This window comes from Phycodurus eques, chromosome 16 (assembly GCF_024500275.1).
Source record: "Phycodurus eques isolate BA_2022a chromosome 16, UOR_Pequ_1.1, whole genome shotgun sequence".
NCBI lineage: Eukaryota > Metazoa > Chordata > Actinopteri > Syngnathiformes > Syngnathidae > Phycodurus > Phycodurus eques.
The window spans coordinates 3,110,245-3,138,218 of NC_084540.1; the positions used below are offsets into that span (position 1 = coordinate 3,110,245).

A 27,974-nucleotide genomic window follows, 5' to 3' on the forward strand; every position below is an offset into this window, starting at 1 on the left:
CCGAGTTAGTAAGTTAACTCAAGTAAGTCAAGTCATACAATACTGCTCAGTCACAACATAAATTCGTACATTAGCCACTTGGCAAAAACCTTCTCCTCCACATGCCCAATGACAAAGCAATGGAAAGCAGTGTGCTTGATTAGCAAACCGTACCCAAAAGACCACACCAATCTGTCCGAGCGAGGTCTTCTGCCAAACAGAAGGTTTCTGGTTGCATCCGAAGACCCAGAGGTGGGGGTAAGTTCCATGTTACCGTGGCAAAAATCAAGCAAGTCGAGTCAAGTCATTACTTGGGTTAAGCATGTCATATGTTCCATCATCCAATCATGCTCAGTCTGTCAGTGTACGAACACATTCCAAATCACTGACTGTCTGTGTATTGTCTATCACTTTGTCTCGTCAATTAAACGCATAACCAACATGGAGCTCGGTTCATGTTTAACGAGCTATCAAGCAAGCTAAACTGTGAAGTTAGAGGAGCTTAGCTGTCTCTGTAGGTTTTACAGTGACGGACGGAGTTTGATATCATAGTTAGTCGCGTCTCTTATTTTGTTGCAACACTTGCACGTTATTGTTCTCTTTTTCCACGATTTTATCGGAACTCTCTCGATGATGCAGTACATGTAGAACTTGGCCAGACTTGTCAGATCGCGTTGTTCAAGTCTAAGTCAAGCCTTTCATAACTTTTAGCCGAGCCAGTCTGAAGTCCTAAAATTGGTTCCTCAAGTCTGACACTAAATCCCTCTCAGAGGACACCTGACTCACAGCAGCCAGTCAACGGCGATGAGCAGACTGATGTCCTGTGTGGGTAGGCCCACGGCCGTCAGGATCAGTAGCATGGTGACCAATCCGGCACTTGGAATGCTGGCCGCTCCCACGCTGGCCAGTGTGGCTGTCATGCTGGGATGAGAAAGGACAACTACGTCAAGGCCATGTGGCAACAACTGCACCAACAGTCACTTTTTAGACCCTTGGAAACTTCGCTAACTACCGTGATTTGGGATTTTCTTTTTCTTGAGCCCATTCTGGAAGCAACCATTCTTTCGGTCACACTCTTTAGGTACTTTACCTCTGCGCTGGGTACCTCAGTTGAAGGTTGCAAAAAGGGTTCGGTTTAGGATACATGGATCACACCGCTCCATATATCCTAAACGTGACCCTATGACAACGATACTGGGCAGTACCTCCGAGAGGTGCAGAAATCTTTGCCGCTGGGTACAAATGATTGGAAACTATTAGTTCCAGGCACGACATGTACTGTGGCTTTTTTCTAGACTTGTGGTTCTTTGCTGCAAGAAGAAGACAAGATTTGTTTTTATTTCTTCTTCCTTTTCTGGAAGCGACCATTTGTTTGGACACATTTTTCAGGGATTGAGTTTTCCTGCTTTTTTGGGGGGGGGGGGGGCGTGGCTTAAATGAGGCCCGGCGACACACCTGCGACCCGGCATGAGTCACCGCTCCCCCCACTGTTTAAGAACTTGAGCGGCTTCATTTGCATCAGCTGCTATCCGATTAATTGCGATGTGCAGTTTGTTAGCTAGCTATGCCTACACGTCCGTTTTTCCCCCAGGCCATTGTACTGGGATTTGATTGACAGTTGACAGTTGAGCAGGGCATGGTTTCACGCCCACAGCATCTGAGAACGGAGACGATAGCTTGATGTTCCACCGCGTCGGCCATTTTTTCCCCCCGTCATTTGAATTTGTAAGGGTTGGAAATCATTGACCTTTCTTTCTCCAGTGTCTGCTCACACATTTGTAGACATGCGACATCTGCGAAGCCGATTGTCAGCAACATGTCGCATATTTACGGCCATCTCTTGGCCACAAGAGACAATACAGTATTTAGAGGTTAGACTGGTGGTCACGCTGCCATTAATCAAATACTTGTAGACACACTGAGAATCATTTGTCGGTGCGACTGCGACTGCGACTGCTCCGTCCCCAGACGAATGTTTGCCATCAGTGTCAAACCACATGAATGAGGAACGAACAAGGTGACTGGTCGTACGTTCGTTGCCATACATCAAACCTGACAATGCAGATTATGTGGTTTTCCCAAAGGACTAGACTGAATCCATGTGACCGACCGCCATCGTCGGGAGTTGAACTTTAGCGACATGAAAGCGGGGCTGGTTTAAAAAGCGTCTTAACTGCAGACAGATGCGGCGGCCAGTAAAATGTTGGTATTATTACACCACGCGAGACTGACAAACCACAGAAAACAAAGAAGAAATGCTCGTCAGCGAGTGCAAGTCTGCTGGAACGGCCAAGACCTCCGCCAGGAATCTATTGTACGCAAATGTTAAACACACACGCGCGCATGCAAGCACACACGGACACACACAAACACACACAGTATCGAAACAGCGCTCCTAGGATCCAAAGGAAAAGGAGAACAAAAACTTTGGATCATTGAATTTGCCACATTTCTACATGGAGTACAGTACTATGTATGCATGTATTACATCTGCCAGGGATCTTAGATTATCATGGCCATAGCTTTGTTTTGTGCCATTTTTGAATATGAATGGTGGATTTTCCATGACAGGGTTGATGTTCCCATGAAGAGAATCCACACATTAATGAAATAGGATTATTTAGTATTATTTATCATCGTTTAAGTTCAAATATCTCATTAAATATTTGTTTTTACACTTTTATACACAAGAGAACTGTAAAAACATGCCGGTACTTAATTAAGAATTAATCTACCTAAATAAAAAATTGCTAATTAAATAGGTTTTTGTATTTTACTGAATACATTATTTTCTTCACTTTAATTTGATTACATTTTATTTTTATTTATTACTTATTCTTTATAGTTATTTTATTGGATGTATAACAATGTTTAAAATTTCAAATGAATATATTGTTAATATTGTTATATTACAATTAATATATTTTTCATATTTCTTTAATGAATTAGTTTCCATTAGTTCACATTTTACAAACTTGTAACTTAATAATTGCATACTTAAATTATTATATTTTAAGTATTGTAATTTTCTTATTGTGTAACATTTATTGAAATGTAATTTATTTTTCATTTATTTGAACGTTATGATTCGTTACATCGGCGGCACGGTGGCCGACTGGTTCGAGCGTCAGCCTCACAGTTCTGAGGTGCGGGGGTTCAATCCCCGGCCCCGCCTGTGTGGAGTTTGCATGTTCTCCCCGTGCCTGCGTGGGTTTTCTCCGGGCACTCCGGTTTCCTCCCGCATCCCAAAAAACATGCATAAATTGGAGACTCTAAATTGCCCGTAGGTGTGACTGTGAGTGCGAATGGTTGTTTGTGTCTATGTGCCCTGCGATTGGCTGGCAACCGGTTCAGGGTGTGCCCCGCCTCCTGCCCGATGACAGCTGGGATAGGCTCCGGTACGCCCGCGACCCGCGTGAGGAGAAGCGGCTCAGAAAATGGATGGATGGGTGGATTCGTTACATGATTTTATGATATAAGCAGTATTCCCTTATCTTATGACATGACCAAAGGCAACGAGTCAAGGTAAGACACGGAGGTGAAAATGAGGTTAAACGGTTAATTTTGTTATTATAATTGGTAATTGGAAACCATGGAAAATGGCACGATATCAGCTCTTAAATCAAACTCTGAGCTATCTTTGTTGTCATCAACACATTTGTCCAAACAAATGTACCTTTTGTTGTACCAGGCAAGAACAAGACAGAACCACAAAACAAGAAACGGAAGAAACAAGGGTGGTCTAATCATTTTTTCCGTCTCTAGAGTAGAAAAGACTTACATTTTTAGATGCTAATGAATACATTGTTGACATCGTTCTTTTTCGATCAATCAAATGTATTTTTTTTCACATTGTATTTGAACCAATTATTTTGCATTAATCTCAGTTTTATGAAACTTTCAATAAAATCATAGCATGATTACATTTAAGTGTTTATTATTAGGGCAAGAGCAGCACTCGCTGCAAGGGACCTCTTGCACTCATAATTTACCATTATTATTGCATATTTAAAAAATTTATTTGATTTTTAAGTTTGTTTTTTTTTTATTTTAATTTTATTGTTGTTAGAGTGTAGGTTGTATTTTTTTTTTTTAAGTCATTTCATTATCGTGCATGTGCATGTAATGGACTGTGGTGGTAGGGAGTAAAGAGCCCTGTCACAACTTTTAATGTATATATAAATAATATAATGTAAAGAGCCCTATAAGTACATGGAGTTTCAGTCTGGGACATTTATACCGTAGATTGTTCTTGTTTTTTGTTGTAAATAAAAAGGTTCAATCAATCAATTTTAAGTGTTCAAACACTCAGTCTGTGTTTTCACCCCAACCTGACGGTGACAATCTGGCCGCCGTCCAGTGAAATGTCGTTCATCTGTGCGATGAAGATGGCCGCCACGGCCTCGTAGAGCGCCGTGCCGTCCATGTTGATGGTGGCGCCGATGGGCAGCACGAAGCGGGTGACGCGCTTGTCGATCTTCAGGTTCTCCTCCAGGCAACGGAACGTCACCGGCAAGGTCCCGGCGCTAAATATTGAGACGTCGGACATAAAATAGGCAGGCAGGTGGTGACATGCAAAGGTGGGGAGAGCAGGGGGGGCACGACGGGGAGGTTGGCATGGAGACAAAATAATGCAGAAATGTGAGCGGGAGCGAACCTCCTCCTGACAGCTGGTCCGGGCCATGCTGGCAATCCCGTGCGTGTATTAGAGGAATTTGATTCCCGAGGTCGGGCTAAGCTGGATTCGTAATATAATTAGAGGAAACCTTGATAGGATTTCCCATTTGGACTCAAGTCATGCGCCAAAATAACAAGTTGCAGAGCATTTGGACCTTATTGGACTCCTCCGCTTTGTTGTTCCAGGAGTGGGAACATTTCCGGGCTCGACGGCCACGTTGGAGTTTGAAAACAGAAAGCTATAGGTTTGCTAAATGAATGAATGAGTAAATAAATAAAATTGGACTGTGGGTCAAATATTATTTGAATCATACGTAATAATGCATATCATTCATGAATGATGTCATTATAATTAGTGACTCAATTATCTAATCATCAATAAATGTCTTCGTAAATTGGTTATTTTACGAATGTATCTACAAATATTTGTTTATTTCATCCTTCTTACCTACTGGCCGTGCCCAGTGCAGTGATCCACGCCTGGAAGATGCCTGAGTAGAAGGTGAAGGGGCTCTTGCGTGTGATGGCGAAGAAGATGGCGGGTAGGATGAGACCACCGTGTATCACCAGGCCCACGATGACGGTCACCATGTACATGCCCTAGCTGCCGCGCCACCACCTCAAGGTCCCCGATGGCTGCGATCTTGCCCGCGATCAGCGAGGCGATGCCAACCGGAGAGTACCTGAGAAAGGCGGCAATTTTTACTCTGTTGTTACTCCTCTAGAACCTAATCCACCGGCCCTTGGTCAAGTCGTTGTTTGTCGGGCCTTGGCGGAGGCCCGCGTGCATTCCAACACAAACACATTTGTATTCAGCACGGCATTGAATCAATCTTCATTTCAACGAGCAACTCAGATTCCCGTCCAGTTGCTTCTTCTCTCCAGCAGCGTCACTCCCGACAAGTCAGCTGCATTCCGACGTCGGGGTCCAGTCGCTGTTGTTTTTCCAAAGCGTGCCGCGTGCACGCTGATGGATGTGTTCCTTGTAGTATGCGCGTTTTTGTATACACTGGCCTCTGTGTTTAGCTGCCGGCTAATGTGTTTACACAACGCGAGTGATACGAACATGCACACGTCCTCCGGTGACCAGCTGCGCATGGACATTTTTTTTCTTCCCCGCCTACTCCAGTTGGGCCACGTCACTTCATCTTTCCACGTTCCTCGTCTTCTTCCCGCTGCTCCTATGTCACCAATGGTTTGCAATAGTGGGTAATAAACAAGTACAATACAGTGGTGCCTTAACTTCCGAGTTTATGAACATGAGCGAGCTCATAACCTTTAACTTTTAATTGATTGAATAGTGTTCTTCCGCACATTCCTGATTCGCAATCGGGGGCGGGGGGACCCACCAATCAGGGGGGGGGACCCATCATCCATTATTTTCTGAAAAACTCAACAGTTTTGGTGCTCAGGCCAAAGCCATGTTTCATATAACAGTGTTTTGTGGAATCTTGGTGCCAAGGAAATATTCCAAGAAACTATGTTGAAGTGAGTTGAGGAGCATCATGATGTGATTTGTTGCCATTAGCGGCATCTATAGGCAATTGTAAACTAAAAAACAAATAGACCACATTTTTTGTTATGTTTTTAATACGGTAAAACAGCACTGTATTGTACAAAAACAGAGTAGAGAATGTAAAGAATATATGGTTGGCCGGTTATTTCAGTGTAAGCGTCTGCGAGTGAGGAGTGGCCTATAGCAGCTCCTTGTGCGTGTTTTCTGTGCGTTTTTGACAGTTCAATAAACGGCTGAAAGCGCATCAGCAACTGTGGCTCTCCTTGCAGGAAAAGCCTACTCGAACAGCTTTTTAAATGATTTATCGTTCTTTTATATATAAAAAAAAAACCTGCCATTTGAACAAATGGTTAGTTAAATGAGTACTTCTACTTTTACCAGTCTTATGTTGCACAAGTATCTGTATTTCCACTTAGGTACAGGGAGTGAGTACTTTTGCCACCACTGGTGGTGTTCCACATCGTCCCCTGTGGGAGAAGTCAACATTGTTCGTACTCCCCCAGCATCTGCGCATACCACAGAGTCCAGGATCCCATCTGTCCATGTCCTTCACAATGCCCCCCCCCCCGCCCGATGCTGCGTTCCCACAGCGCATCTAGTGTGCGAGTCTTCCCTCGTCTTCTCAGTCACTGTCAGTGTCGGCCATGTGCACTTTCTCCGGCATGTCAAAATAAAATACGGACCCAAGTGAGCAAAAGCAGAGATGCATGTTTTGTAAAAGTTGCCAAGGGATTAACAATGTGGGAAAATCATCTAATTGAGATTTTTTAAATTTTTTTTTTTTTACCAAATATAGTCAACCTTTGCCAAGTCGCAAATAGACAATGTTTCTGCAGAACATAATAAAAAACTTCTAAAAACTAGCTTACACCTTTACCTTCCAATGTAGACTTCTAACGTTGGATTCCGAAGTTGGCTGACAACTTTAACTTTCAATGTAAGCACTATTATAGCCAAGGAAAACCAATGTTAGCGTCTGACAGCTCCAAAGTTAGCATTTGCTTCCATCATTAGCCTCCGATATTAGCTTCCAATGTTAGCTTCTGAAGTTACCTTCCAATGTTAGCTCAAGTGTTAGCGCTAAGAAAGACTAACGTTAGAGCCTGACATTACTTCCAAAGCTAGCTTCAAACATTAGCCTCCAACGTTGCCTCAAATGTTAGCTCGACATTAACGTTGAATTCAGAAGTTAGCGTCCAACGTTAGCGTCCAAAATTGCTGTAACTTTCAAGTTAGCTTCTAATGTTAGCGCTAATGTAACCGCTAAGGAAGCTCAATGTTAATATCTAACATTATATCTAACATTACCACCATTATATCAACATTACCTTCCAACCAGAATCAGAATCATCTTTATTTGCCAAGTATGTCAAAAACACACAAGGAATTTGTCTCCGGTAGTTGGAGCCGCTCTAGAATGACAATAGACAGTCAATTGACAGAGAATACTTATGAATCAGAATCAGAATTGTGCAAAAAGCTGCAGAGTCCTCTAGCACTTAGTGCAGTTCGAATGACTAATATTGCAATAGTCCCGTGCAATGACCTTTGCGCAAAGGGTGCCGAGACTTCAAGCGAGTAGTACGATAGTCTGGGACAATGTCGATTGTGCAAATGTTGCAGATACTCCTCAGTCAGTGTGCAAATGAAGCAGATGCTACTCTGGCATGAGTGGCCAGTATTGGTCAACAACAGATCTGCAAATAGTGCAGCGTGGTGAGACTACTACAGTGAGTGCACGAGTAATATATAATTGGCCCGACAGAAATGTGACAACAAACTCAAGACAAAAAGACAGAAAATTGAACTACTGGCCCACCATGGATTTCTCACATCCGAAAAGGTACTGAGCAGACATGGACACCCAACTGCGCTGTGCGGCCTACGAGAAGTGCGCCTGCTGCTCAGCTGTTGGTCCAGTACACCTCTCGCCATGTTCCCCTTTCTCAAGTCGCCGGCGTCGGTCTACGAACCGAAGAGCAAGCTGGACATCCAAGTGTGACTCTTCGTGGTTCCCGCCAGCGCCGAGCAGAAGCAGATCGCCTTCGCCAGGGTCAACCACAACAAGTACATGGTTACAAACCAGGTCGCTTATATCAGCACGTCCAACTGGTCCGGAGATTACTTCCTGAACACGGCGGGCTCCGCCCTGGTGGTGAACCAGACGGTGTCCTCGTCCCTGGATCCCAGCGTCCAATCGCAGCTGAGGGACGTGTTCGAGAGAGACTGGAACTCCACCTTCAGCTTCCCCCTCACGCAGCACACCGACGTCAAAGACCTCTGTTAGGCCACACCTTTCAAACCACTGCTGCTCCGTTGAAAAACCTCAACACTAGGAACGATACTCCAGTCTGAACGATCCGTTTTTGAAGCTTTTCAAGACTTGACACGTTGCCATGATGTCACCATTACGACAACCCCAGTCATAGCTCCAGGGACAATCGAGATGTTTTTTTGTTTTCTGGAGTCGGCCGTGTGGAAATAAAGCCAAGCCAGCTGTGGCCCAATGGTTAAGATCATCGCCTGCCACCGTGGGGGACCTAGGTTCAAGATCCCAACTGGACCATCCGCCAACATCCCCCGGACTCACACCCGTGGTGTCCTTGAGCAAGACACTGATACCCTGAAATGCTCCCCGGGCAGCTTCAGCTGCCCCCTACTCCAGTGTCTTCTTTCTGCTAACATGTGTATGTGTTCACTGTGATGGGTAAAATGCAGAGAACAAATTTTGTGTGCATGCATGCATGTTCATGACAATAAAAGGTGATTCTTCTTAAAACATTTGAAATAAAATAAAAAAAAAACTGTGCGACACTCGGGTTCGGCGCTAACCCTTAACATTAGCTTCCGATGTCAATACTACTGCAAATTGAATTAATCATTGGGTCAGAGAGAGAGAGAGAGAGAGAGAGAGAGAGCGAAGGGGTAAAAGCAATATACTGACCACATAATCATGGACACCATGGTCATGATGATCTCGTTGAGGATGTTGAAGAAGTCGCACATGATCTTGCTGCGCTCGCCCATCCTGCTCATACAGATGCCAAAGGTGATGAAAAAGCCGATCAAGCCTGAAGCGACACGCAAACACAATCAGGACCTATTATATAATTGTTGAAAAAAATTCAGCTGAGAAACATCTAAAAATTCAGCTGAGAAACATCTAAAAAAAAAAAACAGGTGTGAATCGTGACAAGGCGGCTCAGTTAAGCATAAATGCATAAATTATATACGGTATTAGTCCCTGAATTTTGTTAATTTCCTGGATTTCTGCTTGGCTGTGCCCTTTGGAACACTAAGTCGCGCGCTTTAGCACCACAAACAAAAATAGAACAGTCAATCTATTTGTAAAAACAACCTCACTTGGTAGTGGTAGTGACAGTAGTAGTGGTGGCGGTTGTGTTCACAGTCATGGGAAGGGTGGTCATGGGTTAGGGTTAAAGAAAAAAGAAAAAGAAAAAAAGGTTTCTTCAGTTCTAAAATCTTTGGTGTGGTGTCTCCCTATCTATGACTCGTGGGTGTGTTCTTTGTGGGTGGTCAACAATCACGGTAGGTTGTTGTTGCCTGGTGTGATGAGTGAAAAGGCATACTAATCCATCATTTGAAGTAATATTAGTAATAGTAGTAGTCATTGTGGAAGTAGTAGTAACCGTATTAGGCCCAATGTTAGTAGCAAGAGGCAAACATTTTGGAAATCGGATGATGGGTTCCGGAGAACTTTAGCTTTCTGTGGGGGAAAAAAAGTTTTTGTAGAATGCTTTTGTGATATCGCCTATAGAAAATCAGCTCAAAAAACGCCTTCGAATAAGAGTATTACGGTATAACTTCATTATTTCTCAACATATCTTGACACCAATTCACATACAAATGTAATTGGCCGTGCGGAATTCGATTTTTAACTTATTTCTTATGAAGATGCTCATTTAAAGACCCTAAGTAGCCTAAATTGATATACAAAAAATTTCTCAAGGGATGGTGCATTTTTTATTTTTCAAAAGGAAAGTGAAGTTAAGCTTTTCAAATTTGGACACAATATTTGATAATATATGAACCCCTAATGTAATTGTAAAAATATAGAACATTTGAAAATGTTGACATTGGTTGCCATGGTAACAGGAACTTTGTAATAGAATTATGCGATTTCACGAGTGACGCTAATTCTCAGGAACTACTGGAGTTGACCCCATACGTCGGCTTGCTTTTCTGCATATGTGGTGCTGGTCTTTGGGGTGTACCACCCTTTGTCTAAGGGTGTTACCAGGTTTGAAGTGTACCAGAATGTCGTGTTGGTTGAACATCTGTTGCAGTTTTCTCAAGACAGACCTGATAGATACGGAATGACAATATTGTTGCATCTGTCAGATGCACTTTTCACAAATGACCAGCTGGGAAAACCACAGGTTTTGAGGGCCTCCCTCATGTGTCTGTGCTGTTTTTCCTTAGCCTGTGGACTGGTTGGAACGTTATCAGCTCTGTTGTTGTGCGCAGTTTGTGTGTTAGTCAAAAAATAGGTGTTGGTCAGTGTGTGTGGGCTTTCTATAAACCTCAAACAGGGAGGCCCCTGTCATCTCCAATGTGGGCAACGGAGTCCAAAAAAGGCGACTTATTGTCTGACATCCTCACGTGAGCTTGATGTTATTGTCCATTGAGTTAATGTGCTCGGTGAAGGCTTACACTTCTTGGCTTTTGCTTTTAACCCATGTGTCATCTCCATATCTGTACCAATGACTTGGAGTTGTTCCCTTAAAGGGGTTCAGAGCTCTTCTTTCCGTTGCTTCACAGTTTCCAATGCATCCTGGGTTGGAATGCACATGAACAAAGAGGTAGACATCGAATGAAACCATAGTTGCGTTTTCATCCAGCTTTAGGTCTCTGACCTTATCAACATTGAGTTTTGGACGTGGTGTGTAGTATTGCCAACCAAGGGTGCTAAGATGTCGGCCACATAGCAATGTTATAAGTAACAGAGTTGATGCTGCCGACAATGGGTCTGGAAGGTGCTCCTTCGGTGTATATTTTTGACCATAAAGGCCAGGAATGGTCTCCTGTGGATACAGGTGGTAATAAAGTGCAGGGTTGATGGTTCATGACTTCTTCAACGTTTGTAGATGCTCAGTGATTTTTGTCTTGTACCCGCTGGTTGGGACTCTTTTGAGTCTTTTCATATAGTTTGGTATCATTGAGAAGTGGAAGTATCTTGTCATGGTAGTCTGTTGTGTTAAGGATTACTGTGAATCTTCCCTTATCTGCTGGCAAGACTGTGATGTTTTCATCCTTGCTGAATGATGTCAACGCTTTTCTTTCCTCTAGGGAGAGGTTGGAGGTGGGGTTTTGGCATTCGGAAGTGCTGCAGACACTTAACCTGATTTGTTCCCCTTCGGTTTCTGTTTGTTCTTCCTAATAGCTGATTTGATCGCTGTGATCATATTAACTATTGGAACTTGTTGTGTTGTCACGGCAAAATTCTAAACTTTGGCCAACACCGTCTCTGATTGATTCTCTGTCTGAAAAGTCTTTTACCCTTGGAATGTGTACTTCTTTATTATTCGGGTTCCCAGTTTTTTTGCCTCCATGTGAACAATTGGGGAGTGAAGGCGTTATGTTTTGATTGTAATTTCTGAAACTTTTTTCGTTATGCTCAGCCCATCTTGATCAGCCCAGCTTGCTCTTCTGTTATCTTGAGTACAGTATATACAGTAGATGAAATAAACGTTAGTTGATAGTTATGCTACAGACCTCTGTTTTTGTAAGGATTAAGCTTGGTTTTATCGGGTCTGTCTATCTCCATGCAAACTGACTCCATTCGTCAAAAGATTAGTCAAGACATACCGACTAAGTCGCTGAACAACGTGGGTATACAAGCAAATTAAACAATTCATTCTCACCGAGAACGTTCATGCCCCATTTGTATTCCAGTTTCTTCCTATTGACTACGATTGGATTCGTTTGGTTTGTGGCCGCCACCGCCACCTGTTTCAGCACGGTCTGGACCTTTAGTCAAAATAAACCAACCACACAATGACACAGTGTAAAAAAAGTTAATGCATCACAAGAAAGTGAAAGACAGCGATCTATGGAGCTACCTGCTGGAAGCACGCCTGCACCAAGTTCTCCGGGAAGAGGTTGCGGAGGAGGTCGAGGAAGGCGTCCAAACTGCTGACTTCCTGGGTCCTTGGGAGGGCAGAGGCAGAGGAGCCCCCCTTGAGCTTGGGGTTACCAGGGTGAATGCTGATCACCAGAATGACGCCCAGGATGGCGGCGATGATGGTCGTACTCATGTAGTACACCATGGCTCTGCTGCCCATCCTGCCACTGGAGCGCGCGTCCAGACCCGCCAGTCCTGAAACACACACAGGAGGACATTTTTGAATTGGAAAGTTTTTCCCTGCATGTAAAATCTGTAGGTGGTCGCCTTCACCTAATTTCAGATAGTCTCCAACTCTAAAACCTCTGAAATGGTTTTATTATTCAACCAGCATTGCACTGAGTTGGGTGTTATTTCTAACTGCAATTGTAACAAAGAAGTGGTCGCTGAGGCAAAAATTCAGACATGAGAGGAGTTCGGTGAGGCCATGGAGAAGGACTTCCGGACAGCTTCGAGGAAATTCTGGTCCACCATCCGGCATCTCAGGAGGGGGAAGCGGTGTAGCATCAACACTGTGTATAGTTAGGATGAGGTCGTGCTGACCTCGACTCAGGACGTCGGTGGGGAGAATGCTTCGAAGACCTCCTCAATTCAACCGACACGCCTTCCTATGAGGAAGCAGAGTCTGGGGTCTCTGAGGCGGGCTCTCCTATCTCTGGGGTTGAGGTCACCGAGGTGATTAAAAAGCTCAGGACAGAATTTCTAGGCGTAGAGGGGGTCCGGTTTGGTGGCCTCAGTATTGCATCTCTGCTTTTTGCAGATGATGTGGTTCTGTTGGCTTCATCAAGCCGTGATCTCAAACTCTCACTGGAGCGGTTCACAGCCGAGTGTGAAGCGGCTGTGATGAGAGTCAGCACCTCCAAATCTGAGACCATGGTCCTCAGTCGGAAAAGGGTGGAGTGCCCTCTCCGGGTCGGGGATGAGATCCTGCCCCAAGTGGAGGAGTCGGGGTCTTGTTCACGAGTGAGAGAAGAATGGAACGGGAGATCGACAGGCGGATCGGTGCAGCGTCTGCAGTGATGCGGACTTTGTGTCGGTCCGTTGTGGTGAAGAAGGAGCTAAACCAAAAGGCGAAGCTCTCAAATTACCGGTCGATCTATTTACCAACCCTCACCTATGGTGACGAACTGTGGGTCGTGACCGAAAGAACAAAGTCCCAGACACAAGCGGCCGAAATGAGTTTCCTCCGTAGTGTCTCCGGGCTCTCCCTTACAGATAGTGTGAGAGGCTTGGTCATCCGGGAGGGCCTCAGAGTAGAGCCACTGCTCCTCCGCATTGAGAGGAGCCAGATGAGGTGGCTCGGGCATCTGATTAGGATGCCTCCTGGACGCCTCCCTGGTCAGGTGCTGCGGGCACGTCCCACCGGAAGGAGACCCCGGGGACGACCCAGGACATGCTGGAGAGACTACGTCTCTCGGCTGGCCTGGGAACGCTTTGGGATCCCCTCGGAACAGCGAGAGGAAGTGGCTGGGGAGAGGGAAGTCTGGGCTTCCCTGCTAAAGCTATTACCCTCGCGACCCGACCTCGGATAAGCGGAAGAAAATGGATGGATGAATGGATGTAACAAGGATCACTAGATCTTGGATTTTTAAGCAATCTTTCTTTTAATGAATTTGTACAATATAATTAAACGTATCATTTGGTCATTTGTTCTGTCGCGGTCGCCATTGTTGTTTTGTTCTTTGTTACTGAAAGGAAAGGAAAAACGGCTACCGGAAATGGCAAAAAACAATGCAGAGGAAACTCCACCCTGTGGTGTCCTATCCAATACCAGCCGCAGCGACACCTCCGACTTGGAGGAGAACTGCAGCACACTTTCAAAACAGCGCGCGCGGGTTGCGCTCGAGTATAAAGGCGAACTACGCGCGGGACAGCCGCAGTGACGTCGGCGCGGTCGCTGTCCGCGCGAGTATAAAGAAGCCTTAAAGTGTCACCTGTGATGAGGCTGGAAATGATGAGGGGCAGGATGAGCATCTTAAGCATCCTCATCAGGATCTCTCCAGGGAAGGAGACCGTGGTGAGGGCCGAGCTGTCCGTCACCTTCATGTAGCGCAGCAGCATGCCCAACACCGCTCCCATCACCACACCTAAAACATGATCACAACAAATTATTATTATTATTATTACTACTATCTCATACACTGCGATGGACAAACGTATTGGGACACAGCTAACTTATTTAATTTTCTTTAAATAAATAATAGCATTTAAATTAAAAAAAAAAAAAAATGTCATCCCTATAGTATAATTAATGCCATTTTAGTTCATTATTCTTAATGTATTAGATTTTAAATGAATGTAAGTACCGGAAATTTTAAACAAAATGAGTCAAATTACTACACTTAAATGTTTTAAAAAAAGATTATTTGATTTTAATTTTATTCAAATAATTTATTCAAATGTATTCAAATAAAAAAAATAATATTAATAATTTAAAAAAATTACTATTCAAATAAATAAATACAAGTTTAATTAATTCATATTTTGAAAACGATTTCATTAAATGTAATTTGAATAATTCAATCCTGAAGATTAATATTAAAATGACTTAAAAACATTTTAATCTAACACCATTAATAATCATCCATCCATCCATTTTCCGTACCGCTTATCCTCACGAGGGTCGCGGGTGTGCTTGCGTCTATCTCAGCTGACTCTGGGCGAGAGGCAGGATACACCCTGAACTGGTCGCCAGCCAATCTCAGGGCACATTAATAATAATACAGAATCTAAAACCGTTTTAAGTAATTGTTACTCCGGAAGTTAAATTAATACCGTTTTAATTTATTTGTATTGTCCATTTTTTATTTGTTTCATTAAAATAGAACTTCATTGAAAATAGTTGCCCCTGAAGTTAAATCTAATACTTTATAAAATGCCATCTCAATCCTTTTTCATAAGGTGCAACTGCTTTAATTGGAAACATTTCCGACACTGATCGATGAAAACGATCCAACCAAATGACCAGCTCAGTGAGGTGTACTGAGTCTCGCTCCAACTACGAAAGGTAAACACATGATATGCTGAAATTAGGGCGTACCCATGACGGTGAGGCCCAACAGGAGGTTGTGGGTGTTGCGGCTGCAGTGGCCGGCATCTTTGTAGCCCACCTCTGTGCTGTCATCCTGCCGGGTGTCATCTCCTGCCTGGTGCTTGCTGGCGTTGGACTGGTTGACTGTGGCCTGGTTTGTCATCCTGCCTGTGGACAGGGGGGGAGTAAAGCAAGTGATTAAGGCCCTATACGGGATATACCTTAGCATCAGTGGGTAGTAGGGCTGCACGATCATAGCCAAAATAATAATCACGATTATTTTTATAAATATTGCAATCACGATTATTCCTGATGTTATTTTGATTACTTTTTCACGAACAATATGTTAAAAGTTTTCAGTTCTAAATTAATCTTTATACAAGAATACACGATAGCCAATAATTACAAAAATAAATGTACAAAAGAAATTCTACTTTAGCAAGGACTAACTGAACAAATGTGGTATTACAAAGTGCAATCACAAATTGCATCTTATCCATCCATTTTCTTCCGCTTGTCCGAGGTCGCGGGGGCAGTAGCTTTAGCAGGGAAGCCCAGACTTCCCTCTCCCCAGCCACTACCTCCAGCTCTTCCGAGGGGATCCTGAGGCGTTCCCAGGCAAGCCGAGAGACGTAGTCTCTCCAGCGAATCCTGGGTCGTCCCCGGGGTCTCCTCTCTGTGGGACGTGCAGACTTGGCGGAGTCCAACCCTCACCGGAAGCGAGTCCGACTTACTGCCGGCAATGCGGCCCAAACTCTGACACTGGTCGTACGGGGACCGAACAGCCCATATCAGGGGGCTTAGCACCCCATACTCCCGAAGCAACCCCCACAGGACTCCCAGAGGGACAGGGTCGAACGCCTTCTCCAAGTCCACAAAATACATGTCGACTAGTTGGGCGAACTCCCATACAACCTTGAGGACCCTGCCGAGGGTGTACAGCTGGTACTCTGTTCCACGGCCAAGACAAAAACCACACTGCTCCTCCTGAATGTGAGAATCAACTTCTGGGCACAGCTGCAATTGAAACACTTTTCATATGCAGCAGTGCCCACATTTTACGACGATCAAGCTCATTTACCGTAATTTCTCATGTATAATGCGCATTTTTTTCCCTCCCAAAAAGTGCCAAAAATAAATGGTGCGCATTATACATAGGTATAGGGGAACATGAAAAAGACTTGCCCATTTTATAAATGTATGCCGCCATCTAGAGGTTATGAAAAAGCAGTACACGTTCATTCCAATATGACAGGGCTACGTATGCATGCATAATATGTACTGTTGCGCTCATAAGTTTACATACCTTGGCAGAATTTGTAAAATGTTTTATTTTAATTTTTTTTTAAATACGACTCGTGACCGAACAACAACCATCATTAATTTCGTTATGGTTATGTTTTGTTTGATGATAATGCTTTTCTGAAATGCTTGACAGTTTAATTCGAACCCCATTAAAATAAAACTAAATGTGATTCCCAATTGATTATCACACAATCTCTTTATTGCGCTATCATCACCAATGGAAAAATATTCGGATAATATCATTTCATGTGGTAATCTGTGACTCCATCCGTTAACAAAATGGTGCCAATCATTGTTACTTTGCTTTAATAAACCAAGTGTGTAATGTTAAAAGCACAACATAGAGATATGCTACGACCGGTGAATTGCTACTGAATCCCGCTCCTAAATATATGCTAATCGGAAACATTTAAAACGTCATTGTACTGGAAACCCATACATTTATATTTGTTAATTTTGTTATGTGTGACATATATGGAAGATACTGTTTAAAGAAGTCTTCTTTAGAATCCCGATACATGTACATGTTTTTTCCCCAAAATATTATTTCAGTCATTGGTGGCAAAATATCTGAACATTGTACTGTATTGTGTGTTACTCGACAGTTCCCACCCGCACTTTAGTATTATAGACCATTTAATTGGTCTTCTGCAAGCATTTCTAGTCATTGACCGACTTATTTCAATTCCCGTGGTTCAACGCAGGATTGTTACGGAACACATTTCCCTCCCAACATTCTCACGGCCTCCAACGCAACAAAAGCTCCGATTGTAAGCGCATCCCCTGTCTACATTTCCGACTCCCACCATCTCATGTAAACACATCTGGAGAGCAGCGCCACGAGCCAAGTGTACGTCACGGCTACGACTGTGCCCTTTCCAAACTGAGTATAATCCATCAGACGGGACGAACACTGACACAAAAACAACATTACCTGTCGACCTCAAGCGCTAATCCTCTGACCCCCGTCAGAGTGATGTCCAATGTTGAGACGGCGAACCTCCCGGCCAGTTTGAACAACATGGATGTAATCCTCGCGTCAAATGTGAGGCCAGGAGAGGAGTGGGGCGGGAGGGGGGGCTCCTCTGTTGTAGTCTTCACAAATCCTCTTTTCCATCCTTATGTCATTCTTCGCTGCGATATTGTTTGCCGGACAACGCAGTTGCAAAGAGGTCGCACAGGAGAAAGATTTATCGTCTCTACTGTCCGTATCTTTTCAGACGAAACTCTGTGTGGTAACCCATTAGCGGCGAATGTATCAGGCTTATCGCTACCCTGTAAACAAATACAGTGCTGCTCAGCCTCTGGCAAGTGGAGGACGCACCTAGCGGTATACTTGCGGCGGTACGTCAAACTCAGCTGAAACAGCATTGAGCAAACGTGAGAATTAGTGTCATAACATTTTCTGTAAAATGCAGTGGCGCCTTGAGAAATGAGTTAAATTAATAATGTGACCACATATATAACTCAAAACATCTTTCCCCACTGAAATGAATGGAAATACCATTAATTGGTTCCAGCCGCCTGTGTGGAGTTTGCATGTTCTCCCCGTGCCTGGGTGGGTTTTCTCCGAGTACTCCGGTTTCCTCCCACATCCCAAAAACATGTGTGGTAGGTTGGTTGACGACTTTAAATTGCCCGTAGTTGTGAATGTGAATTATATCCTGTATACATTATATCATAACTGTTAACTCTTGCACTTGTCTGCATCCTTTGTTTCCTAAAAACAAGGCAAACTAATCCCTAAAAAGAAAATCTATTGTGTACATTATTCTGTCTAATTGAGAATCTTTAAGGATGCACATCTGGCTCACAATTCTCAAGTTTTCTAGGTTTGAATTTCGGCTCATTTCGGCATGTGGAGTTTGCATGTTCTCCCCGTGCCTGCGTGGGTTTTCTCCGGGCACTCCGGCTTCCTCCCACATTCCAAAAACATGTATGTTAGCTTCAGTTAAGACACATGGTTATCAGTTGGTTACTAATGAATCATGAAATCGTGAAACTTTGCATGTCAAACATGGTCCATTTCATATTTTTCCAAAAATGATACAATTGGTCTGTCCCCATGTCGTCTGCTAGTTTTATGCATTACTAACCAATCGAAAGGGTTGAAAATAGATTGAGAACAAATTTATAAACTTTCATGAACGATCAACTGTCTGCGGGAGCCCGTCGACATTATGTCGCATCAAGATTGAACGTCTGGAGGTTTTTTTTTTGAGACAATAATGAGTAAAAATAGTTAGGTCAGATAGAGAGCCTGTTTTGTTCAAAATGGATCGCTGCAATGTTTCAGTGCAAGGAACTGGTCAGCCACAAAGGCAAGTGCATGCACATTCATCAGAATCAGAATCAGAATCAACTTTATTTGCCAAGTATGTCAAAAACACGCAAGGAATTTGTTTCCGGTAGTTGGAGCCGCTCTACTACGACAACAGACAGTCGATTGACAGAGAATACGATTGAGAAATAAAGACATCAAAAAATACAGTCACTGAGCAATAAAAGGTTGCCAGTAACGTGGTAATGCCGGAACAACTTTGTATTTTTTTTAACGCTATTTCGGCGAGTTAGGGGTCGGCGAGAGCACGGACTTTGAAGAGGACGGCTGGCAGGTGACCACTTTATTCATGGCCAGCGTAATAAATTAGTGATTCTTTTGCATATTAAATCAGCGAGTGAACTTGATTTTGGGGTAGCGTTGTTGATGTTGGTGTGCAACGGCATATGATAGCAATATGAGGTATAATACCAACTTGAACGATACAGTGTTTGGTAAGTCAAGTAAGATGGCGTTTTGTAAATTTCCTGAACAGTTGTGATTTTGCAAATGTGAGGATTCTGCCAAACAGCGATGAAATGTAATTTTTGCAATCAGAGGACACACTTGGGCAACATAACACACGCTCCAACACTTTTGGTTGTGTTGCAGCAGAAGCTACTATCTTGTAAGTAGTGTATCCGATCCAGATGTCCTGTGAACATCCTTAAATAAAAGCTGAAATGTTTAGCTCGCCTCATATTCATCTTTGGGTGTAAAAACTAAATGTTTTCAATACAAAAAAGAAACTGTCGTCACTGTTCCAACACAACGCAAAGCTTGTTGTCCTAATGTTGGAGAACAAAAGAAGAATCCAGACAAACTGGAGGGTGGAGGTTTTGACGATTGAACTACAAGGACATGTTTAAAGACGTCAACCTGTTTAGCAAATCTTTTGGTTCCCCCAGCAGGCAGATTATTTGCCCCTCCAGGAAATGTCAGAGCAGTTTCAAGGTGAAGCCTCACCAGTCTCAGAGGAACCCTGAAAGCCTGCAGCCCACCCTTTTTTGCCTGAAAAGTACTTAATTATACTTTACGGGACCACGGGAAACAGATGCTGACCAGAGGATAAGAGTAACAGGAGAACGAGGTCTGGCCTGGCAGAGCACTGGCCTCGTTGCGTCACATTACAGCTTAGCGCGGCTAATAAAAAACAGGAGCCACGGCGGTCAGAGGGTTCAGAGCACCATCGGACCGGGCAGCTTACAGAAAATCCTGGATGTCAGCGCCAAAATCGCACAGGTGGTTATCCTCATCTGCCAGGTGGGCCACTGGGAAATCCCTTAAAGGAGACATTTGTGGAGTTTGTGGAGATTGCTTTGGGACAATGAAACACAAGACGAGATCATAGCCGAGCAGAGACGTAAGAACCTGGATTTGTGCAGTCCCTCGATACACTTGCGTGGAAATATTCAGTTGGTCTGACTGGAAGTGAACTTTTTAGACGTAAACACATTCGTATGACGGAAGACCAGGAGGAAGAGTCCAATAGTAAGAGACTGAATGGGGGCATAGCAGTGGCATAGTAAATGGGGGCAGGGTGGTGGTTGCACCAGGTGCAGAATTTTGTGTAGTGTACATATCAAGAGTAAAAATCATTTATGGTAATGGTAGAAGTAGTTAGTGGTGTATGACTATTACATTTTAGCTTCAGCTGAGCAAACTACGAGTAAATGTCACCTTCTACCAGGTTACCTACTAGTAAATGTCAGCTTCTACCTGGTAAAACACAGTATACTTTACCTGTGAAACCTCACCTCATACCAGGTAAACTACTAGTAAATGTCACCTTCAACTGGATATTCCACTAGTATACATTACTTTCTACCAGGTAAACTACTAGTAAACATCAGCCTCTACTGGGTAAACTACAAGTCATCTTTTGCTGTGAATTATCTTTTTGATTTCCCTGGCTACCAGTTAAACTTCTAGTCCTACTAGACCTTCTACCAGGTAACCTACAAATAGACTTAATCTTCTAATGGGTAAACCACTTGCAAACGTAACCTATCGAGTCAACAACGAGCAAAATTTAACATTTATTGTGTAAACCTCGCCGGCACGGTGGACGACTGGTTAGCACATCTGCCTCACAGTTCTGTGGACCAGTTCAGGGTGTACCCCACCTCCTGCCCGACGATAGCTGGGATAGGCTCCCGTGACCCTAGTGAGGGTAAGGGGTAAAGAAAATGGATGGATGGATGTGTAAACCTGACCTTCTAAAAGGGTCAACTATTAGTAGACTCAACCTTCTAAGAAGTAAACCATTCAAATGAACCTTATACTGAGTAAACCTAGTAAAATTCACGGTCTATCAAGTAAACTACTAGATTTCACCTTCTATTAGGTAAACCACTATGAAACCTAACCATCTACCATGTAAACTACTTGTAAAGTTCTACTTTTATTTGGTAAACCTCACCTTCTATTAGGTAAACCACTATTAAACTTAACCATATACCGAATAATCTACGAGTAAAATTCACCTTCTACCAGGTAAACACCTAGCATGTTTCACCTTTTAGTGGATGAACTAACATAAAACTTCGCCTTGTACAAGGTAGAATATTCGTAGACTTCTCGTAAACTTTGCTTTCTACCGGTACACTGAGAAGAAAGTTCACCTTCTATCAGGTAAACTAATAGTCAACACCACGTTTTGCCAGGTAAAAAAAATTACCTTGCTAACTTCACCTCCTACCAGGTAAACTACTAGTAGACGTCCCATTCTACTTGGTAAACCACTAGTAAAATTGACCTACCTAAAACACTCGTAAACCTCACTTATCCTGGCTAAACTACTAGTCCTTTCACCTTCTACCGGGTAAACATAAAAGTAAAAGTAAATATCACCTACCATTGGATACACCACAAGTAAACCTTACTTTTTGCAGAGTACACTATGAGTAGGATTCACCTTCTACAGCACATGGTAAACTACTAGTAAATGTTATCTGGACTTAAAAACATTCACACTTGGGGCTGAGGTCACTTCTGTTGGCAACTTATTCCATTTGTGTGCAGCATAATAGCTAAATGCTGCTTCACCATGTTTGCTTTGGACTCTGTGCTCCACGATTTTACCTGAGTCTGTCGATCTCAGAGCCCGACCGGGTTTATATCCCATTAGCATTTCTTTCATGTATTCAGGACCTAAACCATTTTGTGATTTATAGACCAGTAGCAGAACTTTAAAATCTATACTAAAGCTGACTGGGAGCCAGTGTCAAGACTTTAGAATTGGAGTAATATGCTCTGACCTCTTTGTTCTGGTCAGAACCCAAGCTGCAGCATTCTGAATGAGCTGCAGCTGTTTAATGCTCTTTTTGGGGAGCCTAGTCAGAAGACCATTACAATAGTCAAGTTTACTTGGATAAAAGCATGGATGAGCTTCTCCTGGTCTGCTTGGGACATGCAAGCCTTCACTCTGGATATGTTCTTCATATGGTAGAAGGCAGTTTTAGTAATTGATTTAATATGACTGTTGAAAGTCAGGTCAGACTCTATCAGTACACCAAGGTTTCGGACTTAGTCTTTGGTTTTTAAAGAGAGTGACTCCAGGTATTTACTAACAGCAATCCTCTTTTGTTTATTGCCAAAAACAATGATCTCAGTTTTGTTGTGGTTTAATTGAAGATAATTTTGGCTCATTTAATTTTTTTAATCTGTTTTAGACAGTAACACATCTCAATAGAACTGTAGTCATCTGGAGACACTGCTAGATATAACTGTGTGTCATCTGCATAGCTATAATAGCCAAAATTAAAGTTCCGAAGAATTTGACCCAAGGACAGCATATACAGGCTGAACAGGAGGGGTCCAAGTACTGACCCTTGAGGGACCCCATAGGTCATTGCCATTCGATGAGATTGAACACTTCCAAGGGTTACAAAATAACTCCTTTCCTCCAGGTAGGACCTGAACCATTTAAGGACTGTTCCATTTAGTCCTACCCACGTTTCCAACCTGTTCAGCAGTATATTATGATCTACCGTATCAAAACCTTACCTTACCTTCTACCGAATAAGCTACTCGTGAACTTAACCTCCACTGGGTAAACCACTGGCAAAATTTACCTTCTACAGAGTAAGCTACTAGTAACATTCACCTTCTTCTGGGTAAACCATTAGTACGCTTTACTTTCTACCGAGCAAGCTACTGGTAATATTCACGTTCTACCAGGTAAACTACTAAAATTAATCTTTTATCAGATAAACTAAACTTCACCTTCAATAAGGCCAACTACTAGTCAACTTTGCCTTCTACCTGTTAAAATTCGAGACAACCAAACATACAGAGCATCTCCAAAAAAAGCTCCAGGAAAGTTACCCAAAGGTTAAACAAGGATCACCCACCCCCCCTCGATGTAAACTCCCATGCGTGACGACGGTAGCAGTGGTGGCAAGTGGGAGGGCCAAGCGTGACAAGCGTCACAATCTCCATCTGGGCTGGTGGACGTTGTTCTTAGGACACAATTTGTTAATCGCCGACGTTTCCACGACAACGAGCGATGACAGCGCAGGATAATCCCTCACCACGGTGCCCTTTGATTACTGTAATCGAGCTCCAATGAAAATGACGTCAGAGCGGGACGCTACTTACAACGCATACTACAAACAGTCAACTTTACCATCTACCAGGTAAACTACTATTGTAGTAAACTTCAGCTTCTACCGAGTAAACTTAGTAAGGTAAACCTTACCTTTCTCAGAGCGTGAGACCCCTCACAATGCACACTACAAATAGTAATCTTTACCTTCTACTGGGTAAACTACTGGCAACCTTGAGCTTCTACCAGGTAAACCACTAGAAAATGTTGCTTTCTACCAGGCAAACTACTACATTAGTACATTTCGCTTTCTACCATGTAAACCACAAGTAAATTTTTCTCAGAGCGGGACGCCACTCACGATGCACACTACAAGTAGTCGACTTTAGCTTCTATTGGGTACGCTATGAGTATACTTTGTCTTCTACCCAGTAAACTACGAGTAAACTTAATCTTCTACCAGATAAACCGTTTGTAAACTTTGCCTTCTATCATCTGAACTCAAGAGTGGGATGCCCCTCACAACGCATACTTCAAACTTGACCTCCTACCGGGTAAAGTACCAGGTCAACGACTTGTACAGTTTCCCCATTTATATTTTGATGACAGCGCGATGACGTCAAATCTGATTTGCGAAGGCTGGGTGACAATCGCAGACGTTCACGTCAGGCAGCCGCTCCACGCATGAATGGAACAAATGAGGATCGTGTAAATACATATTGAACGACAGTATAGTATTGTGTGTGTGCATGTGTGGTGAGTGTTCGGTGTCTGTGTGTCCCAGGGGATTACTTGCAACAGTTGATTGTTTGGTGTGAGATTTGTAAAGGGATGGACATATAATCCAAACCCCCCACAACCCACCGCCACCACCCTATGCCACTGCTCCGTCCCCCCCCCATGGAGGGAGATGCAATACAAAACTTGCTCAGATGTCCCAGCTGATATGAAAAGCACCAGAGGCTCCATTAAAATAATAACTTTCTACATTGCTTGTTTTTGTAGTGGATTTTTTTTTTTTTGGCATAAGAGAGCACTGACAGGCCACATCATTAGGTACAGCACGTACGAGAGCGAGAGATGCAAGAGCTGTACTTTTGCCTGTGGTAGACAACCCTCAGTGTATCCCACCTGACATTTTTTCCTAAAATGGAAGTGTAATTTCGTTACACCAACCCTGAGTGCCATCTGTTAAAATAAGTAAAATGTGCTTTTAAAAGTGATTTTTTCTTTCTTTCTGGGCCTATAATGGGAGAGTGCTGCTTTAAACACTCAGTTTGAACCATTTGAAATACATTTTGATGAAACTTATTTTTATTATATATTTTTTCAACATTACTTTCGAATTTGTTATTTTTAAAATTGTACTTATATTTAAAAAAATATTCCCATTATATTTCATCTATATTAAGCACTATTTTAAACAAAACTAATACATTTTTGACACTGTCAGAGAAGTATTAATTTCACGCTCCTGATGTGGTCAAATTGACCTGTTTTTGAAGTTTAAAACTAAAATAAATCTGTTAGAAATGTAAAAATAAAACTGGAAAAACTGATACTATGTTTTTTTAAAATGTTTTTTTTCATTTACTCAGTATTGTAAATTTAGTTTAAAAAAAAATAAATAAAAAGGGAGCAGACATGTCTAATTCATACAATCCTATAACATTACATTTTTATTTTCCAATGTTCACCCCAAAATACATTTTTATGAAAAAATGAGTGAGTGATTCTGGTAGTTGCACTAAATATTGATGCGATAACATGAACAAGGGGTGGATAACATTGACTTGTGAACATTTCTTTAACACAACAGAAGGGTTAACGGGTACGACTGACCCAGAGTCAGCTAGAACAAAACGCACTGTATTACGTAGCAAACTGTAGAATGATCAGGGTTCAGTGCTCAATGTTAGGAGAAACAATCACAACGGTACTACACAAGAGCTCAAAAGGACAATGTGAGCTGCTCTACGTTTACTTATCAATAAATAAATAACGCGACGCAAGTCAAAATGTTTGTTAATTAAATTTTTTTTAAAAGGGACAATTCTCGACTTCGTTTATTTATGGTTTTTCCAATTGTAGTTCCTGCTCAATGCTGCTAACGAACAACCAAATGACAAAGGCTCCTTGGCAGAGGTGATTATGGTGACCAGTTAACACATTATTTAACGAGAATGGTGACAAAAATAAGAAAACTACATGAGACGAAGAAAAATAAGAGAATTGGGTATCCTGACACCCCATCTCTACACATGTGTGTGTGTGCGTGCAGCCCTTCCCCTCCCCACTCCGGGATGTTAATCTGTGCGCATTAATCTGTTGTTTGACGTTTTTAAGAACAGTCCGTCAATCACATCTGCTCTCGTCACCCTTGCGAAGAGCTGCCATTTATAAGCCCTCCTTTCACTTTTCTTCATTTTATTTTCGCTGTCCCCGCACACACAAACACGCACGCACACACACACACACACACACACACCCGCGCACAGTGCATCGGGATCTCATTTCATGCAGATTGCTATAAATCCTCATTTGGCCACCAGGTTTCTTGGCCACTCCTTGATCTCAAATGTGTTGATGGCAGATTACATGCATTTTGTCAACATCACCTTTGACCGTGTAAACTACTCGTACAATTCACCTTTGACCGGGTAAACTACTCGTAAACCTCTACCAGGTAAACTAGGAGTAAGTAAACTTCACTAATTACCGGGTGAGCTACAAGTAATGTTTACCTTCTACTATCTGAATTACTATAAACTTTCCCATTTATCGTGTATACCGCTCGTAGACTTGACCTTGTATCGGGTAAACTACTAATACATTTTAGCTGTACCGCCTTAACTACTCATGAACTTTACATTCTATGGCGTTAACTACTACAACCCGAATTCCAATGAAGTTGGGACATTGTGTTAAACATAAATAAAAACAGAATACAATGAATTGCAAATCATGTTCAACCTATATTTAATTGAATACACTACAAAGACAAGGTATTTAATGTTCAAACTGATAAACTTGTGTTTAGCAAATAATCATGAATTTAGAATTTTATGGCTGCAACACGTTCCAAGAAAGCTGGGACAGGCTCATGTTTACCACTGTATTAAATCACCTTTTCTTTTAACAACATTCATTAAACGTTTGGGAACGGAGGACACTAATTGTTGAAGCTTTGTAGGTGGAATTCTTTCCCATTCTTGCTCGATGTACAGCTTCAGCCGTTCAACAGTCCGGGGTCTCCGTTGTCGTATTTTACGCTTCATACTGCGCCACACATTTTCAATGGGAGACCGGTCTGGACTGCAGGCAGGCCAGTCTAGTACCCGCACTCTTTTACTATGAAGCCACGGTGTTGTAACGTGCAGAATGTGGTTTGGCATTGTCTTGCTGAAATAAGCAGGGGCGTCCATGAAAACGACGTTGCTTGGATGGCAGCATATGTTTCTCCAAAACCTGTATGTACCTTTCAGCATTAACGGTGCCTTTACAGATGTGTAAGTTACCCACGCCATTGGCAGTAACACAGCCCCATACCATCACAGATGCTGGCTTTTGAACTTTGCGTCCATAACAGTCCGGATGGTTCTTTTCCTCTTAGGCCCGGAGGACACGACGTCCACAATTTCCAAAAACAATTTGAAATGTGGACTCGTCGGACCACAGAACACTTTTCCACTTTGCATCGGTCCATCTTAGATGAGCTCGGGGCCAGAGAAGCCGGCGGCGTTTCTGTGTGTTGTTGATAAATGGCTTTTGCTTTGCATAGTAGAGTTTCAAGTTGCACTTACGGGTGTAGCGCCGAACTGTATTTACTGACCTTGATTTTCTGAAGTGTTCCTGAGCCCCTGTGGTGATATCCTTTACACATTGATGTCGGTTTTTGATGCAGTGTCGCCTGAGGGATCGAAGGTCACGGGCATTCAATGTTGGTTTTCGGCCTTGCCGCTTACATGCAGTGATTTCTCCACATTCTCTGAACCTTTTGATGATATTATGGACCGTGGATGATGAAATCCCTAAATTCCTTGCAATTGTATGTTGAGGAACATTGTCCTTAAACTGTTTGACTATTCTCTCACACACTTGTTCACAAAGAGATGAACCTCGCCCCATCTTTGCTTGTGAATGACTGAGCAATTCAGGTAAGCTCGTTTTATACCCAATCATAGCACCTAACTGTTCCCAATTAGCCTGTTCACCTGTGGGATGTTCCAAACAGATGTTTGATGAGCATTCCTCAACTTTCTCAGTCTTTTTTGTCACCTGTCCCAGCTTTTTTGGAACCTGTTGCAGCCATAAAATTCTAAGTTAATGATTATTTGCTAAAAACAAAGTTTATCAGTTTGAACATTAAATATCTTGTCTTTGTAGTGTATTCAATTAAATCTAGGTTGAACATGATTTGCAAATCATTGTATTCTGTTTTTATATGTTTGA

General features: G+C 42.8%; 1 protein-coding gene across 1 annotated transcript in view; it reads right to left on the reverse strand.

Moving 5' to 3' along the window:
* The window catches only part of slc1a9 (solute carrier family 1 member 9), a 30,636-nt gene that overhangs the window by 1,438 nt on the left and 1,224 nt on the right, over positions 1-27,974 (reverse strand). The window contains 9 exon segments of the mRNA XM_061700806.1: positions 766-900; positions 4,311-4,505; positions 5,105-5,256; positions 5,258-5,339; positions 9,117-9,243; positions 12,058-12,163; positions 12,256-12,512; positions 14,252-14,404; positions 15,358-15,516. Of these exon segments, the coding sequence (XP_061556790.1) occupies positions 766-900; positions 4,311-4,505; positions 5,105-5,256; positions 5,258-5,339; positions 9,117-9,243; positions 12,058-12,163; positions 12,256-12,512; positions 14,252-14,404; positions 15,358-15,511 (1,361 nt within the window). The 5' untranslated portion in view covers positions 15,512-15,516.